Raw genomic sequence first — 20,166 nt, forward strand, 5'->3', positions numbered from 1 at the left:
AAAGGTAGATTTTTTTAAGGATGTATAATTTAGGTCTGCTTAAAAAGATGCTGTCACATAAGCACATATGTAGATGGGAAATGTATGCACAGTTTTGAAAATTTGTGAAGATGAAGAAAACAAATCCTGGAGAAAGTTTCACCTAAAGACCTGATCACCCAACGGAAAGCAAGAGTAGTTATGAAGAGGATTTAAGTATTGATCCATTGTCCCTTAGATAATCCAGTTTGAACTAAATCCTGATTTAATGAATCACAGTACACACATAATTCTGGAAAAAAAAAATGTGTAAAATAAGACTGTCCTTGATGCATATGCAGAGAAATCCGACATCCACATCCTTCCAAATCATCCTCCTTCTCTCCATCTCCTTGGAATATGCCCAGTACAACCCACTCTCCCTTTTACAATAAACCATAGTATAGCTAAAAAATCTAACAGGAAAAACACTACACAGTGTAACTATTCATTTTTAAGTCAAATTAATCAAATTTCCATGGGTACAAAAGTATTTATCATGTGGCTTAACTCTAGTCTTCAGAAGTTCCCATGTGGCTTAACTCTAGTCTTCAGAAGTTCCCCTTCTGCTCTGACTTACAGGACTTGTCTCACTTCAAGACACTGATAACACATAAAGCTTCAGACAAAATAATGATAATATACCACAGAAACAAAAGGAGTGTTTAAATTTTAAGACAACAGAACTATCATTTTCTGAAATAGAAGGTTGTTGATATAATTTGTGCAGATTTACAACTTGTAAATATAAAGTGGGATAAAAAGCATCAAGTGAATAAAGATACAAAACCACTGCATGAAAAGTCCAGCCAGGATATGGCATATCTCAAGGGAACCACTGCTGATTTTTAATTTCTGAATGGAACTTTACCAAGCCAAAACCTGACAAAATCATCCAAGACTCCCATAAATTATGGATTCTGCTGGATGAGTTCTTTAGAGAACCAGTTAGGAAACAGTTTCTTACATAACCATTCAAAAGCAGTGCATGGGTTAAGGTATATAAGACATAGGATCCATTTTTACTGTCTTCCTTAAAAAAAATATATTATGCAGCTATAAAATAATTAAACAGAATAAAACATTTAACCTAACAACATTCTGTGCTTTGTCCTGCTTGTCAGTTCTTTTACATTTCATTTTAAAAAATAAGGTTTTACCAAGACATCTTTAAATAGTAGTCAGTTAACAGGCTTCTTTATTGTGAAATTGCATAGCCTTCAGCTATTGCATTATGGAGATATAATCAACATAAAACCGAGCAGTTCATTACTACTTTAGAAGTTTCTGTTCTGGATACCCATGGAATTGAAGCTACATACACATGTACAGAACCATCAGCCAAAAAATGAGGCAGAATTAAAAATTATGTCAATTTGCATCACATATTCTCTAAAACCGATTTTAAAAAATACCATGATATGATAAAAAAACATGAAAAAAACCCCCTTTCCCCAAATCACAGGAGGCAGTAGAGTGTTTTAACCATTTTTTAGCTGACTCCACTGTACATGGCATTGTTAATTGCTACAGACTAATGGAATGTTAAAATAATCTGGCACTTTGTTTAGGACTAGTAATGCATGGAATGGAAACCGTGAAATTAAAATGCTTGTTTCACAGATAGCTGAAGTTAAATCAGTGACTTGACAATGTTAAATAAGAAAACTAGACTATAGCCATAATGACTTTTAAGAGAAAATACCAGCGTTTCATATTCATTCTTATATAGAAATTTATCTTACTGCAAAGCAAATGTAACATACATTTGTGAGGGCTTTTTATTGGATAGGAAAATAGACCTACCAATATTCAGTAAGTTGCTGTCTAGATAAAACTGGTACTTTGCATCCTTCAGTGATCCAAGCAACATCTCCAATGTATCCTAAAGGACACCTCTTTGTTATGACAAACTGTCCATTCTGGTGGACTGCAGGTCTAAAAGGCAAAATCTTACCTGTGTCATTGCCTGTGATTTGAATAACATACATTCTTATGTCACTGTCAGGGTGTGAAGTAGAAGGAGACACCTCCCGATGTTGCAAAGCCTCTGTGGCCTCCTCCACCCTGGGTGGTGCTGTTGGCCGTACCACTGCCGTGGCTGTGGATGCTGTGAAATATTCCTTGTCGATCTCCGGCTCTGATGTCTTTCCTGTCAGATCCTCATCAGCAGTGGCTTTACTGGGAGAAACAGACTCATCAATGATGATGATGTCATGGCTCGTTACCTCCTCTTCTTCCTCAGGGATGATACGAGGGGACTTTTGAGTGACTAAATGTTTGGATGCCGATGTGGGCTGAGTTTTATCTATGGCACTAGTGTGAAGTGTTACATCGGTGAGGATTGTAGCCTTATCTGTTGCAGTAGCTGCAAATACTGGCTTGATTTCTTCAGGTTCCTCAGTCATTCCTGAACCTTCTGTGGTTTGGCTTGGAGAAGCTCCCAAGTTCAGATGAGTGATGCTTTCCACAGTGGAATGGCCTGTCAGCACTGTATGAGGGGGCAGCACAGGTTCCCAGGTCACTGTATCCCTGTCTACTTCCCTGCTGGGAGTTCCTTGGCTTTCCTGGGCACCAGTTGTCATGGGCATTACCTCAGTGACCTTCTGCTCTTCATCAGTAGCAGTTTCAGCTTTTGGAGACACTGTGAGGTGCAAGGTCCTGGTGCTGGTTTCATCAGGTCCCAGAACTCCTCCATGGTCTGTGAACTCCGCTGCAGGCACTGGCACTTCTGTTTCTGGGTATGTCTCATCGGAGGCTGAACCTGTCTCATCCTGCTTCTCATTAACAGGTGTTGGAGATGATTCAGATCCTGGTGCTGTCCTTTGTTCATGTAGTTGGACAGATGTCACAGATAAGGTTGACTCTCTGGCAGTTCCTGGCTCATCTTGATCTTTTGTGGAGGGTTCCTCTGGGAACACCTCCCTGTGTTTTGCAGTTGTTTCTGATGCTTCTGTATGAAAGATACCATCAAAAGGAGTCTGATCAGTAACTGGCATATCTCTAATGACCTCACTCTCTACAGTAACTGGAACTAGGGAAGCATCATGTTCTTTCCATGGGATTGCAGTATCTACCTCTGTTACATCTGTAAATACAATAGTTCCATTTGTCCCTGATGTTTCATCTCCTTCATGCTCAGTTACCCCTACAGTTGTGGCCATAGCACTTGGCCATACGTCTGAGGAGCTAAAGGACCCTATTGTTGCACTGCTTTCTTCCACTGGTATTTTGGATACTGTGGTCATTTCCAAATCCAAAGAGCTGCTTGTGTGGGAGACACCTGTAGTATGTCTACTCTGACCAAAATCAGTTGATACCACTTCTTCATCATTCGTGGTCTCCCCTGGCTCCATGCTTGTCTCAATTTCATCTGTAACTGCTGAAATTGGAGCTCCTGGGTGCACTGTATATTCTGCAGTCTGCCCTGAAAATGCTGTAGGCTCCATTGCAGAGACACCCTCCTCTGTACCTAACTCAAGGATTCCCTCAGTGTGAGATGACTCCTCTGTCATATACCCCTGATATTTATCTGTTGGCAGCCATGTTTCAGGAGCTGGAGGAGCCTGTGTGAATTTCTCTCTTACAGAACATCCCTCAGACTCTGCTGCATCACAGGGAGGGATGATGGCTGTGGCAAGAGGGGTCTTAATGTCCATTGTTCTCATTTCTGGCTCCTTTGTTTTTCCCTGCCCCTCTGAAAAGGCTGATGCTTCCATCTGCTGAGATGAAGAGATAACAAATTTGCTTTCTCCCAGGCTTGGTGGGGTATCAGTGCTTCCTGAGGCAGCCTCACATTCTGTTTGACCAACACATGATACAGAAAAGGATACAGGTTTCCCAGGTGACAGAGTAGGCTGCACATCTCTCAGGTCCTCTCTGCTTCCTTGGGCCGATGTCTCACTATCAAATGCCACTGCAGAACTAAATTTAACAAGTGGTGTTGACCCACTTGCTGAAGAAAATTGTCCAGTGGTTACTGCATATTCATCTAAGAGTGTCTCTGATGCAGCAGACTGCTCTGATTCTGGGACACTACCTGTAGCTGTGCCAGAAACTCTGTCAGGCACAACGGTGTATGTGCTCTCACTGCCCTCCCCCTCTGCAGTAAGATCATACTGATCAGTGAGCAAAGCTTTAGGGATTACAACAGTTGTAAGTTTCTTGTCAGATTTTGCCTCCATTGACTTTTTGGTGGGTTCTCGTGTTGAGTGGGCACCATGATACACATTCTCTTTTGTTAGTGAAAGTGAAGTCCCTGACCTGGGAGACTCTTTCCGGGAAGTCAGTAACAAGCTATCTGTAGCTGTCATCACAGGGCCCACTTCTATTTGCTCAGTTTGATTATCAACATCATGTTTTTGTGCGTCTCCTGTGTCAGCATCTTCCCAAAAACCAGTAGAACTCTTATCTACAGCTGTGCTATCCTGAAAAATTACAGAGGTCAAGAAAGCGTCCTCAATGCTTTCAGACCTACCTTGTTCCTCAAGCAGTTCTGCTTCAGAGTAAGTGTGGTCCAGTTCCAAAGCTGCAGATGTGCTCTCTGTTAGCTTGGGGAAAACATATTCAGTCCTTCCCAGTGTATAGTAAGTGCTTATTTCGCCATCTGTGACAGTCTGAGGTAGAAGGGTGGTTAACTGAATGTTCTCCATAAGCACCTCCATCTCCCTTTTTTGTTCAACCAGTTCAGTAGTCATTTCTGTGTCTTCCTCACTCTCTCGGGTTGTTTTCTCCCAGTCAGGGGCCTCTGTTTGGGTGTCAGGCACTTCAGTAATCGGAGTCTCAAAGACAGGAGGTTTAAAGGTAACTTCAGCAAGTAGCGATTTCACGCTGTCAGTTTTCAGAGATGTCACGGGCTCAAAAGTTGTAGGCTGTGTTGTGACTTTTTTACCTTAAAAAAGAGGGGGGGGGGAGAGTTAAGGAATCATTCAATCAGAACACAAATGACTGTACATTAATTCAGTTTGAGCATTCCCAACAAAAACTAAATGCCACACTGAGAAATAAGTGTAAAGGTAAAAGGCTTTAGATAGTTGTTAAGAGCTTTGAATGACACACAATAACACAATATTAAGGTGCAGAACATCTAACTCAAAGTCAGATGAAGTGAGAAGAGTAGCAGTATTCTCCATATTTTTTTACTTATGTAATTACTTCTGGAAGTCCTTGTGCTACATGAGTACCCATCAGAGAGCTCAAGGCTGATCTGGGAGTATAAAACTTTATTTCATGATATCACGAATGAGTGGAGCTGCAAACCTCTGAGTTTTCTTCAAAGTTTGCTGCAGCATCCAACCCAAACGCATAAAGGGACTGAAAAATTGCTTTAGTTTATTTTCAGCACAAAATTACAAATTGCAAAAAGGAAACCTCACTGGAGTGAGAGAGTGGCTAATCAGTAGGATCAAGCATGCCATCAAAAAGTACTGCATTTAAATTCTGCTGAGAGAAATTTATTATGGGGAAAGGTGAGAATGGTAAACCAGACATTAAGATCATAAACTTAATTCTATAATGATGTTGATCTTTGGAAAACACTTCAAAGATCTGAAGTGTTCTGAAACTACTCCACATACAGAAATGCTTCTATGGGAGTGCTGGACATGAAAAGGCAGAGTGTTGAACCCTCTGGATGGTGGCCAGAGTAAGGGGTTAGCTGTCCTAGACCCACAGGAGACACAAAGGAAGGTCCTTCAGTGAACCAAATTGAGATGTTTTAAAGAATCTTGTTGCCTCACTCCTTGTCCACTCCTTCTATCCCAGTTTTCCATTACTATCTGAGGAGGAAATGTGTGCCAGCACTGTGAGGCCTGTCAGCAGATTTTAAATTCCTGAAAGAGGTAAGTCTGTGCTCTGAAAACAGGTTTTACTTAGGAAAAGCCCAGGGTGGGAACATCTTCCCTTCTGCCAGTCTTCCAGATCAGGAATCTTCAGAGGGGCAATAGGAGCATTCAGGTGGAAGATGTGAATGTCTTAAATAAGTGCTGTTAATTGCTAAGTGACTGAGAGCCAAAAGCCTTATAAGGATTCAAATAAAGAGTAAAATATAGTCTCTAAATCACACTAAGCATATGAAGAATGTTTTAAACAGGCCATGTGTATGAGGACTCACTGCTTACCAGACAGACACAACTACACTACAACTTCTTGAAAAACAAAATATTGCTCAGCTTCTAAGGGAGCAAAGAACCCTATTCCTGTCACAGGTAGAAATCAGAATAATTCCACTGTTTTACAATTTATACTCAAGCATAAGGAGCATGTGTGCACAAATCAGTTCTTTTCACACACCCGTGACTCATTAAGTGTCTCATTGACAACTGCAGATATGAATTCCACACATGTAAGTCAGAGTCACACAAATATTTGTTTAGTTTCATGCACCAAGCTTTGAAAATGTCACCTTTGCAAGAGACCTACTTGATTTACCCTAGAGTAGAAAGGCTTGCCAGAGAAAAAAGAGTTGATATTTCAACTTTTATGCATGAGAAGTGAAAGTGAAAAGGAAATTATGAGGGTAGGAAAATATGACGTTGCTATGTTTAGAAGTGGTGGTGGTCTTTGCCAGCCGAAAGGAGAATGGATTATTATACCTACTATATATTAAATCTTGTTGTGGTTTTACAAAGAAGACTTAGCTACTTATATATTTATTTTTTTCCCAGTAAATAAAAACATTCAGCTGAGCAAAAAGGAATAAAATTGTTGAAATCCTACCAAGCAAAAGTGCAGCCTTAAGACAAGAGATTTTTGTGTTTTGGGGTTCTACCGCCTCAAGTGGATCTTTATTGTTTTCAATGCCGATGTGATTCAAGTATGAGATGGCACTTCCAAGAATCAAGAAATCCTTGCAATTTTCCCCCCTCTCTGCTTGTGTGAGGCTGGTTTAAACCACACAAGTTTTATTTCACAGCTGGGGAGCAAAGGGTGTACACAAGTGCTGTGTGCTACTGTAGCTCTTAAAATTTCTACCAAAGAATTCACCGATTTTTTTTCTTTAACAGCTATTTTTTTATGGCAAAATGGAAAGGAAACAGCCCAGTCTCAAACTCTCTCTTGTAATCATGGGATCAGTTTCCTTAATGCAGATGGAATTGGTTTTGCAGCCAACACAAACGCTCATTCAGACCCCAGTTGCCATACTCTAAGTGACTATCAAGTTCACTGTCTGAAGGAATATGAAAATGTAATACCCTCTCACAAAGTTAGAAAATGAGGGCATGGGAACAGACTTTAAAACCTGCAGAAAAAAAAAGGTAACTTTATTTCATCACTGCTGGGAAGTTGTGTATACTTACTCACAGCCACTTATGTTGCTTCCAAATTTCCAAGAAATGCTTGGAAGTCCCAAAAGTTCACATATTTATGCCTGAGATGCAGTTTTTTATTGTTCATGACTCATATCTGCCAATTATTTAACAAAATAGGTGTATATTCATTATGCAAACCTGAAAAAACACTGAGTGCATTTTATTTGCTTATATTAAGAAATGAATAAATAAATATTAGATTTATATAGTAGTAAGAGGAAAGCCCACATTTTCTAAGAGTTTATCAATAAACAGCCAAATTTTCTCCCATGGAAACTGTGTGCAGTTCAGCTCTGGTTAAAATCAACTACAGGACCTCTAAAATCACTTTGTCATAGACATGATATCTAAGTTTTTTTCATAGAGGTTTGCAAACTTATTTGAGTGGATAAAAAAAAATTGTGCTGCTTCAATAAGAAATCTGTCAGTGTTATATTTTTTTTTCTGTGGGAAAAGAAAAACAAAACAAAGACGAGGTTGCTTTTTTAATAAGCAACATGAGTTTGAACGCTGTCTGCTCCATCCAGATGTTTTGCATTACTGTGCTCATTGCCACATGCGTGCAATGTGCTATCTCCTTTGTCCTCCTCCTGATTCAAGACATGAGGCAGATTTTCCTAATAAATTTCATGAACATATTAGCAGCAAGAAAGCAAATTATCTCACCAACAGCTGCTCATATCAAAGACTGTCTTTTCTTTCTTTTTTTTAATTGAACAACTTGCATGAAGATGATTTTGGAAGGACTACATGACTTTGCAGAGATACTACATTTTTTTTCTCTGTATTTATTTATTTTATGCTTTTATTGTATAGAATTTTCTTCCTCTGTTGTTTAAATAAGGATTCAAAATAATGAATCAATATTAAAACAATATTTTTTCAAGGAAATCGAGCTGCACAACTTTAGACAGAGTTTTACTTCGCTATTACCAAGTAAGGATTTTAATATGTTCTGTGCTGTTTAATAATGATTTCAAGATATATAGGTGTACTTTCTGGAGGAGTAATGCTTATCTTTAAGACTATAAATATATTATGATTTCTATATATGCTTTTTCAACATTACCAGTTCTACAAAATCTTTACTAACTTGAACCACTTGAGCAGTTTTTCTGCACTCAGAAATATTGTTTGCATGTTTACATTCAGGTATGTTCCTAAAAACCTGGCAGAAGAATATAGACCCCATAGACCTCATTGCTCTGAGTCATTGCCAACAGCCAAAACAACAAAAATTGTTTTAAGTGGGAACAAAACATGAAAATAGTGAATTCTTCATGTGAATTATAGACAAAATAAATTATTAGAAAATAACAGTCAAAAATAATAGTTTAATATTTTCCAGCCCAATTTGAGCATGATGCCTATGCAGAAATCTGCTCTGCTTAGTTTTTATGTATTTTTTTGTGTTAATTTGTTGAGTTTGTTCTGTGTGTCTGTCCCTTCCCTGCTACCAACCCTAGCAGAGAGGACAGTCTTGAATGTTCCCCTGACTCCAAGAGTTTTGCTAACTGGAGTTTAAACTACTGGTAGAACCTTCCAAACTGGACAAGTCTAAGATTAAGAACAGATTAAAAAAAACAAAAATAAAATAAAATAAAACAAAATCAAACAAAATCAAACAAAATAAAATAGTGTTCTGAGTTACAAACTGCACAAGAAACCTCTGATTATGGTACTGACTCAGTACCTGCTCCTTCACACCTTTCCAGAAGCAGGTTGGTGCACAGGGAACGTGGAATTGTGTTCATAAATAGTGAGACCTTTGGTAGAACAACAAGAATCCAAAATCTGACCTTGCAGCTGTACAAATTTCTCTCTAACTCCAGGTGTATACTTCGACTTACCTACACTGTGTTTTTTGATGTCAAAATCAAAAGCCAAATGTAATGAAAAAAATATGAAAATCTAAATGCAATGTCCATTGCACAAAATATGTGCAATATCAGACTAAAACCAGTAGGATTCTTATAAAAATACAAATTTGGAAGCTATCAATCTATCTTATCTGTAAGAAAAAAACTTATAACGAACAGTCATGCATTCTCTTCACACCATTGCCCAAGGCCTTTTCTTCCAGCTAACAAAACAGCAGAGGCAGCAGCTCTTTTAGTTCTGTGAACACAAACACTCTTAAGTAAAACCACTTGCTGTTTCATAACATCTGAAGTCAGATTGTTAAAGGGGAAAAGATATGTTATCTCCTGGTTTCCCCACATGCAAGTATAGTCCTGTGAACAAATTATAACCTGCCAATCTACCCACAAAGGAACAATAGCAAAAAACCCCAACATTTCTCTTTCCTCATTATTTATAATAAAACTGCCAAAGAGGACAAAAAAAAAAAAAGAATAAACCAGCAGGCCCCTTTAGTCAGCTCTTCCTAATTAAATCTGTATCCCAGCACCAAATCAAAGCAACAATCTTTGCTTCATGATTGCAAAAAAACAATTGAAGGACAAAAAGAGCCAAGATTGTCACTTGAAGAAGAATTGACAGCAAAATTCTTGCTGCTTTGCTTTCCCCACCTGGTGTGAAAGGAGCAAAATCACCCCTAGTGGTGTCCAGTCCCTGCAGCAGTGAGTAAAGAGCACAACCAATTTATCTTTGCTGCCCATAAATACCTAAAGGGATGAATCTTTTGCTTCTTCACCTTATTGCTCCTAATCCTGTCCTTGTTACCTGACCCATTCAATGACCTGAGGGAATGAAAGGAAAATGCCTCCAGATGTGTCTTCTTCTCTTTCCACTCTCCCTCTGGCCACAACATTTGCACTTAGAGGTTACTCTTAAAGCATCCAGTTTTGAGTCACTCAGATAAAAGCAAGTTCACTTGCTCTGGCAGAACTCCTCAAGCACCACCTCCTGAGGCTCCCAGTAGTTGCTCCACACACATCAGTTAGATTGATAAATTGGGTTTTCTGTGTTCCTACATTTAAAAGCTCAAGCTCCACCTGACTACCTCCTTCTCAGGGTGAGGTACTAGAGAGGTGTTATAGCACAGTTGTTTGAAGTGGATTGAGATTTTTCTTGCCATTTTCAGCATGGCTTGACTGACTTCTAAAAATCCCAAGGCAGAGCGAGGTGAGAAACCTGCAGTGAGCTGTCAATGTACACAGCCTCTGTGCCTGTTGCTATGAACTCAGCAGGGACCTACAGGGACTTATTACTCCCACACCTAGTTCAAGGTATTACTGGGGATCTCCGTATATGCAGCTATAACTGCATATCTAACAGAAGCACAGAGATTTGCCTTCTTAGGAAAGTAATAAAGAGCTGGAGAGTTGTTATCTGATGGTACCTGTCTCAGTAAAGTGGCTTAATCTCCTTGCATACCTTCACCTTCACAGAGGGGAAAGGCAGCTAGAGCAGAGCCAACAGCCTTGTACACACTGTGGTCAGTGCCATGACCTCCAGGTGCTTGTCTGCTCAAAGGCATCTGCCCATTCTGTTACCGGGTTGTGAAATGGTGGAGCACACTGGCTTTGTTATGCCCAGCACTCTACTACCTTTCATTTAAGATAAAACTTCTCTTTTTGGTTTTCTTCCTCTCTTCAGGTCAGCAATTTTGCTCCCTGGGTATCACCATCACACCCTAGGTCTTCACTGTTCTGTGGTTATTTCCAAGCTGATCAGAAATCCACAGATCCCCTGTAATGCAGTTCCTGAAATCAGGCTGGAAACAACTCCCTCATCCAGGAAATAGCTGGGACACACAGCTACCGACAGTTGCTGCGGAGAAGAACAGGGCTGCCCAGTTATTCAAAGTTTTCCAGGCTAAGTCACATGCAGGAAAAGGGAAGACAAAGTTTCCTTTGCCAGCTATTGAGCTGTGCTTAAGAGTCTTATCCTTCCTGCTGCCAGACAAGCGGAGCACTGTGGATGATTCCTGAGGCTCTGCCTGCAATTGTGGTGGCTCTTCCTGTAGGACCTCTTGAAACAGAGGCTACATATTATGGAGATCATCATTCCCTATATTTCTTCTATAAAATCATGTTCTGATTTTGAGCTTTAGGTGGATGAAGTATCAAAGCCAGAGGCCCTCAGTCCCAAATAGTTGTTAGCTTGGAAACACCCTTGATGATACTGTGTTGGAACAATCAGAACAACATGAACTCCATTCCCAATGCACACATGGCAATACCATCCTAGAACTGGAATTTCACAATCCACAGCTAAAATTAAGTCATGGTGCCAAATCAAAGTGGTATAACCAAAGAGAAACAATAAAGGTGTGCAAAACTGAGTCAAAACGAAAGAGCAAATGTGAGAGGAAAATGGGACAAATCCAGAGCGAAACGATCAACACATGTTTTGAGTAAAGTAAAAAAGCGTTTTGCTGAAAGGTTTGCCAAGATCAATACAGTCTGTGAAACAGTTCGTAAATCAGTGTTACTCAGCAAAATGGGGATTTACATTTCAAAAATTCAATGACTTCTGTGTACAAAGCTCATCAAGTTCAGTTTTGTTGCAGGTATGTAAGGAAAAAAAGCCTTGCATACATTTTGATTAGTGCATTTCTGAAGTGCAATTTGTCCTGCAGATGTTGTAGGATAAAGTGGCCCATCCAAAGTCAGCTGAAGTCTAATTTCTACTCAGACCAGTGAATTAGGTCTGGAAAGATTGGGAGGCTGAGGGATTGGATTAAATAAATATACTATAGCTTTAGGTAAGAAATATTAAATAGGTACATATTAAAGAGGATTTTTTTATGATAAAATGCTTTAACCTCTTAAAAATTAACATAGGTGCTCAGCACAATTGTTCTACTTTTTTCTAAAAAAAACCAAAAATTACATTAATATATTACAAGTCCTATATGTTAACACTTGAAAAACCTTCTTTCTCATGATGCCTCCAAGGAGCTGCAAGTACTTAATCATATGTCTAACATGAATCTTTTTCAGGCCTCATCAGTTACAAGATTAGGTATCTCTCAGGAAAAAAAAAAAAAAAAGGTCTGGCAAAAGCCTTGGAGAGATGAAATTAAACACACAGATGTTTCAGAAGCTCAGAGCCATGTGGCTTCTGCAGAGTGAAAAGCACTTGTGATCAAAGAGATGAAGTTTTCAGGTTTTCTAACAAGACTTTCTGATTTTAAATCATGTGTTATTAGTCTGAGCCGCTCTTGTTTTCATAAAGTCAAGACACTTCATACCATGTAATTTTGTAACCAAAACACTGCTGAAGTTAAAATCCTGAACTTAACTGTGCTTTTAAAAGTTGCCCAGGTTGGCTGCTTTACTGAAACTAGTGCATATAATTTTTAAATTGAATTTACTTCCTGGATCCATTGTACATTTTAATAAATATGATTCCTTTTTAAAAAGTAAGCAAAATGTTCAAAATATGGATTGAAGTTTCTTTCAACTGCAAATTAAAATTAATATTTTGAGATTTTTTCCGCCAAAGAGACTTTCAATCACAGAATAGGGGTGAAGAGTCTAAGCTAGGATGAAGGAGGAGATATTCCCCTTCTTAAATACATGTTTTGTCTTTGTGATGACTAATACAGGTGCCTGGTTTACCACAAATCTCTTGTGGTATGACTGGGCGTTCAGGTGAGGAGGGAAACAGCAGTGTAATGTGAGACACATAATTAAGGGCTATGAGCACTGAATTGGGGTTATAGGGAAAGCCAAGGGTTTTGGGAGCATAGTTTTGTCGTCAGGCACTGTAGAAATCTCTCTGTAAAAGCTTCACATTGACCTAAAAGCAGCAAGAGCTGAGGAATGGTGGGGTTTGTGATGGACTAACACACCAAAACTTTGAAACAGAGATAACGAGAAGCTTTGGAAGACACTTCTAGACAAAAGATGGTTTGAAATAAAGACTTTAAATTCAAGCCTTCTGCTCTCACGCAGGACCATTTTTTTCACCCGCTCCCTTTTTCTGCCCCAAGAGAGGGACTGGTTCCAAGGCTCCAGTAGGAGAGAGTGACTCACTCCAAAGCCACTGCATCAGGCAGCTGCTGGAGATGTGGAGGACCAAGATGCCGGGAACTGAGTCTCATTACTCACCACATGCATAAATCTTTTAGCAAAAGCAGTGAGGAGTCACAGCTGGTTTCTGTGGGGTCCCAAGCACCTTCTGAGAGGGGGGGACAACTTTCAGTAACTTCTGAAATATGCAGTAGACAGGCTCCCTGAAGGAGGGTACAGCATTACACTCCTGCATTTCCCTATGTAAAACCAGATGTATGGTAAAACCTGAGTCATGTAGCTAGTGGTGTTTAATTAATTCTGATGTAATGTTGCTTGTAATTAAAGTTGCTAGAGAGCAGCTCACTCTTTATCAAATTGTGTTGGTCCTGTTTAGTCTTATTGTGTCACATAAAAGGGTTGATAGTCCTACACTGTCTACTTCCTGGGCTGCAAAGTGATGAAATATTTATTCTTCATGTATCAAGGGCAAGAGTTTGCAGGAAAGGCAACAATCCCATACTTAATCAAGGGTTTATTTAGAACAAACTGTCTGTTACTAAAATTTGCTAACGAAAACTGCTGGGAACAACATTGTAAAGGCACACACTGCTTGAAAGGGGTGAAATTCCCAAAAACAAACAGCAAGTTGGAATTTGTCCTAACTAAAGACTAGGTTACAGGCAAAATTTCCAGTTCCTATTCCAGTCTTTTAGAGGGACTGATGAAATTCACCCCCATTAAAGACTGTTTTATCTGCAAGAGTTTAAACAGACCATAAACAATTTCGAGGAGGAACAGAAGCAGTGATATGACAAAACTCTGTTCTGCAGAACTGAGCACAGACCCCTGAACTTAACTGAGTCCTTTTTCCTGTGTGCAGTTCCCTTGAAGTCCATTAGTACTACTTTCACATGCAAAGTTTTAGAACATCATACCCACAAATTACAAAGGAAAATTAAAAAAACAAAACAGTGTCTGAGAACAACCAGACTGCAACAGATGTTGGGATTTCTTATCAAACAGTTCATAAATAGGTCTTCAATTCCTGAGCTAGAAAGATCAGCAGCTGCAGTTGGTTCACCATCCACAAAAATGGGGACAGTACCAACTGCACATTTCAGGCAGTTCTGAGTTGGAGGCACAGGACTGAGTCCAAAAAACCAAGATATTCATAGTTACAACCAAGCTTTGCACTTTCAACTCAGCAAAATGTTAATGTCAGTTGTGCTATTTGCAACCACAGGAACTTCCTTGAGCAGAGAGGCCTGTAGGAAAATTGCTGGGCTCTCCAACCTCCCTGTGCTGCTGAGGGAAGTAGGAGATTCAGCTGGGAAACTGGTGAAGTTTTGGGACAACAGGAGCCTGTGCAGGGATAGGATGTACCATAATAGCAGAGCCAGGCAGTGATCACTGGAGATAGATGAGGTTGCAGGGGAATATTGAATCCCAAAGGAAAGCTGAGAGGTGTGGAGGACATCTGGTTTAGACTGATGCAGTGTACCATGTGACTGTGGCAAGTGCTTGATGTGCCTCTGAAAACACCAGGAGGGAAACAAGCAGCACTAAGAAAGGCAATTTAGACAATTCACGGTGACTGAGCAAGTAAGAGAAATATTATGACGGGATAAAGTGTCTGGGATCCAGAGATAGCCCCAAAATTAGAGGCATCTCAGAGACCTGAAAGTGACCAGGCTTGTACACAGCCTGTTAACAGCCTCTCCTACTGCCATCCCTGGAGACAGAATACCAAGTTAGATGACAGTCATTCACCTGGTCAAGTAGGACGTTTCTGTTTTTATCACAGAATCAGAGAATAGCTGGGGTTGGAAGGGACCTCTGGAGATTATCCAGTCCAACCTCCCTGCCAAGGTAGGGTCACCTGCAGAAGTTGACATAGGAACATGTCCAGGTGGGGTTTTGAATGTCTGATATGTCTTGTGTCCACCGACATGACACAAGTATACCAGGCTACACTCAGACATCAAAAAATGGAGTATCCACAGACTCAGGGTAACTATGGGCATGTGAAAATACTGCTCAGGCTGAAATCTTACCTTAAAACCTTGCCTGTCTTCATCTGCCAGCATTACTTTATGACGTTTGCTTTAGTATGGCTTTTCTCTTTTTGGTAAAGCAGTAGTGATAAAACCAATTCTTTTTAAAAAACACATGTGCACAGCAAGAACCAAAATAAAACAAATATTTAAAGAAAACAGGGTAAGCACAACAAAAATAATGACTGAAAGAAACCTGCTTACGTTCATAGCAGTAGGCATCAAACTTGCTATGTGGGTAAGGGAAGCCTGTCTGGTTCTCATAGCGATACAGGGTTCTCACCCCAAGCAACCCTCCTCCGCACTGGGGTCGCGCCACGGAGGCCGGGTAGCGCACGCTGCCATCCGCCAGCCACCCGTAGTCACACTGGTCAAAACCATTCCTCCAGGCCACATACAGGTTCCCCACAGAGGCCAGGACACCCCCTCTTTCCTTGCAAAGCTCCTTGGCTTCCTCGAAGGTGAACTTCTCAGGGGCTGAGACATGAACCACTTCATCTAGGGGAAGAAAAGAGAAATAACAAACACTGTCAACTCAGCTTAGTTCTCCTCTTCCAGTCAATATCTGCAAGGTTGGATTTTTTTTGCCAGATATGTTTTTCCTTGAAAGAAAAAAAAAATCAGCTAGTTGGAAACCAAATATTCCACATTTGGATTTGAAATTAACCTACCTCAAAGCACGAGCATTTGTAAGCAAACTTCATGTCACAAAGTGCACGGTGGTTGGACACTGAGTCTCTGCCTCAGTTCCTGAAGCTTTGTTAGACTTTGTTAGACTCCTCTGTTAAACTTTGCAACTCAATTGAGCTAATTAAGCCCAGCTCAACACAGTTTACTTTCTCTGTAGAACAAATCTTTTACATTTGCAAGCATCTTACCTAATCATTTAATCATCACTAGAATCTCACTTGAGACACCCCCTCAAAAACAAAACAGGCAAATGTTCTGCTGTTCCAGAGCAGCTTCTAGGGTCAGATTTCTGCCAGTCTTCACCTTGCTCCACAGGGAAACACAGGTGGGGAAACACAACAGATATGTTTCATATACAAAGCCCTTTTTGTGTGAAGAAAAGCTGAATTAGTCTAGAATGTTTTTAGTATTCTTTAGCTTCCATGGACTAACAGTTTGTGAGTAATAGCCGTTCAGTTTGAAACTGAAACAAAGCAAATAGCATGTGTGATATTTTACTTCCAATCTAAATCACCCTTATACAGTTGTCTAGGTTGCCTCATTCACCCAAGTACTATAAAAAAAAATAAAAAATCAAGCCTCTAATGTTCATGTCCTGGGAATGAAGCAATAAACTGACTCTTTTCCAGTTTTTGCTCAGACTTCAGATGGAACTGATGAGACCTAAAATCAGTATTTTCAAATCAACAGTGTAAAATTCAAAATATTTTTTACAAGACAGCAGTTCCCTTCCTCAGATGGAGTAGGCCAGAACACAGCAGCCAGTGTTGCAGGAGACCACTGCTTTTTCATACTGATCATGCAATCTCTCTTAGCCCTGTACTAGTCTGAAGGGAACCCAGAAAAATGCAGACAGAAACTACATCACCCCGAGCAGTTCCATTCACATCAATATTACACTTGTTTGGGGACTGAAAGGAATGTAAGTGTGAAAGGAGGCAAAGTGCCAACTTTCTTTTTCCTCCCAGGTAGAAACACTTGATTTGTTATTACAGCTGTAATTCCAATTCCATAGTGTAAGTTTCTTTATACATGTTGTGTGGAGCTTCCAGCTCAGAGGTAAAGGGCCAGAACATATCTATGGGAGAGGGACAGATAAGGAAAGCAAGGAACCATTAATCCTCAGAAGCACCAGAATACTTCGTTCAGCTCTTCAGACTACACAGACAATGAACTGTTCTTTTTATTAAACCGTTTTGCAGAAGGCAGCTTTTTCTGCATCTGCATACCAGCTCTGGTGTCATGGCCAGCACAGAATGATGGATACAGTTATCCCACAATCCTGTCCCAGCACCAGCATCATGGAACAATGGGGCAAGGGAAGGCCTCTCCATAGCAGGTCCATTCTGCTCTGAGGAAGATCACTGATCCTCTCTCACAGCAGCTATGATGTTTATGAAAATTAGCAGTTACAATGCAATTAAATTGAAATTATACAGCAGTTATCAGTCCAATTAGATAAGAAAATGAGACAAGTAAAGAAGAACAATGAATTGTCATGATTTCTAGATGAAAAAATGGATCAAAACCTAAATAATGTCAGACAATCTGACAACATTCTTTCTGGGGGAAACTCACTGAATAGACAGGAAAATGGGTAAACATGAAAGATTACTAGAAAAGAAATTTTTCCATCAGCTGATCTGGATCACTGGCTCCGAGTGCCACTTGTGCATAATGTCATTAATGTTGGTGTTATTTATTCCTCTGAGCTGTCATCTGTACTCAGCTAAGGCAAATAAACTTAGGGAATGCTCATGTCTTGCTGTAAGATTTCAAAATACAAGGTTCTTAAGAGAGGTCACTCGGCACAGGAAGTACTTATCTAAATTGCACAACAGCATTTCTATATGGAAGTCTACCTCAAATTCGCCTTGGGGTTTGCCTGTATATGTAATTATGATAATCCTGCACATTTAAAAGATGGGTGGCATATCTTTCTTTGTATTGAATCTATTCTATTGACCCCGCACATATTTATTTTGTTAATCTCTTAAAAGTCATCAGCTGGCATACAGACACTATCTTTGTCAACGGCTGTTTTAAAAAAAAAAAAATAAAAATTATAAGACCCCCATGTGTCTAAGGCAAAATGCATCCTAACCAGAACAATACAATTAGTGAAATCCAAAGTATTTGCCACCTAACTTGTATATTAAAGAATTTGTGCCAATAAACTCACAAAGAAGGCAAAAAGGCAGCAGAGGAATCAGTAAAATTCCATCATATGCCAAGTAAATATTCATTTATTTCATGAATTCTAGAGATAAGATAAAGCATAAAGATGGTACCTTAAACATGGTACCTTGCAATTGCTCTAGTTAAAGAGCATTTTTCATTGATTTCCACAATTATTATTTTTTTATAAATCAAGTAAAGTGCAAAAGTCAGATTCCAAATAGCAGTCATTTACTCTAGGAGTTTTGGTTCCACAATTTGTCTATCCAGTCCGAAAATAAATTGAAGTTCTGTGTGATTGAGTGTGCACTTAATGCACGTAATAATTGTTGGAATAAGATGTGAAAAATAAAGCAAGAGTTTAATAAGTGCCTTGCTTGCTATATAAATCCAGAAACACTTAGAAGTGGTCATGCAATCTTCTAAAAACACCTTACCATAGAAAAGTCTTTTTTTTTTTCTTGAGTGCATTCACTTCCAGCACATGACTGAAACATCCTGACTCCTTCAAAGTACCAAAGAGAAAAAGACTCGAAACTTGAACAGAAGCTTCTTTTAAAAAGCAAGAAAAATAATGCTGAGGCTAATAAAACTTACTTAATCCATGAAATCTCTAAAATTTGCTCCTATTTTTGAAAGTACAGCAGGTTCTACATTTAGCAGAGGGACTGACCCTGTCACACTCTCACAAGTGTTTTTGTTATAGTGACTGAAAGCACCTCAATTTCACAGCCAAAACACTGAAAACAAGGAAATTAGGAGAGAAAATTTTTCTGGTCGATAAACAAATGACATAGCCACAGCACCAAGCAGGGCAGATCCAGTTCTGTGCCTGTTAAAGGCAATGTTTTTGTAGCTGGAGTTCACTACGAGTAACTGAACAATATTACACAGATAAACCCCAGGGCTTAGACCAGCAGATGAGGAAAAACCAGCCCTGCAGTACCAGGAGGTGAGATGGAGAACATGACAAGGTTTAGACTGCAGACAATAATGCAGGGTATTTTTGCTGGCTCCTATCTAAAACCAAGCTCCAGGCTGATGGACCACTCTCAGCCATCACAGCACTTGAAGAATCCCCAAGATTTTCCTGTCATGTGTGCTTGTTTTGCTTGGTTAAAAGAGACACCTGATGAAAGTCATACTTTTTCCATCTCTTTCCAATACATTAGGGCAGAAAAAGAAGCCAGGTTTTCCTTTGGAAGACAGAAGCTGATTCACTACAATCCCTAAGGAAAAAGTTTAATATCTACAGGCTTATCAGCCAGTTTTACAGCAAGTTTCATCCCTTTGATTCACTTACTCTCTCCCATCAGGAGGAGTCTCACTGAGCTGGGTGTGTTTTCCAGATATGAATTTCATGAATCACACATCTTAAAAGGTCAACACATACTGACTGAGGTAGACATCATGAACCTGGATGCAAACCCTTCAGCGCAGACCTTGCTAGTAGTGGGGTTTTTTTCCACAGATGAAGCCAAAATCAAGGGATTAGTGGGCTGCTACCTCCTAGAGGACACTTGTGAGCCTGACTGTGTGGCACTCTCCTCCCAGAGCAAAGCATCATCTCCACAACTTTGCTTAGCACAGTGCCAGGCACAGCAAAATGAGCCACAAGTCCCTTGCGGAAATGAAGGAATTACATGCAAGTCTGCAACAAAAGCTTTACAGAATGATCCTCCGAAACTGCAGAGAAGCTCAGGAATCTCTGGCCAGATGCTTTTAACACTTTTTTGACCAACTGCTGTGGGTGGTAACTGATGAAGCACCTATGCAGAGTCCTTGCTATTACTCACTCCATGTGAAGGGAATGAACACATAAGGTTTGCAATATTTTTAGTCTCTTTCCCTGTTTTGTTCTCTAAGAAGCCTTTATTAGGGCATGGTTTAATGGTGAATGTAGTGGTGGTGCTGGGTTGGTGGTCAGACTTGATGATCTTAAAGATCTTTTCCAGCCTTAGTGATTCTATGATTATTAATGTGATTATT

The 20,166-nt window shown here is 39.8% G+C and overlaps 1 protein-coding gene across 4 annotated transcripts in view; it reads right to left on the bottom strand.

Annotated features, from left to right (window-relative positions):
- VCAN (versican) overlaps positions 1-20,166 on the bottom strand; it is a 97,232-nt gene that overhangs the window by 46,967 nt on the left and 30,099 nt on the right. For 2 of the 4 annotated variants that reach the window (XM_051806764.1, XM_051806762.1), the window contains exons 6-8: positions 15,514-15,807; positions 4,496-4,909; positions 1,976-2,971 (exon numbers count right to left, since the gene is read on the bottom strand). In XM_051806764.1, coding sequence (XP_051662724.1) covers positions 1,976-2,971; positions 4,496-4,909; positions 15,514-15,807 — 1,704 coding nt within the window. Of the gene's footprint in view, positions 1-1,975; positions 4,910-15,513; positions 15,808-20,166 lie in introns of all 4 variants that reach the window. The other 2 variants (XM_051806763.1, XM_051806761.1) reach the window with 2 other exon arrangements.

This window comes from Manacus candei, unplaced genomic scaffold, assembly GCF_025592945.1.
Source record: "Manacus candei isolate 608988 ecotype Guabito, Panama unplaced genomic scaffold, ASM2559294v1 h1tg000068l, whole genome shotgun sequence".
Taxonomy (NCBI): Eukaryota; Metazoa; Chordata; class Aves; order Passeriformes; family Pipridae; genus Manacus; species Manacus candei.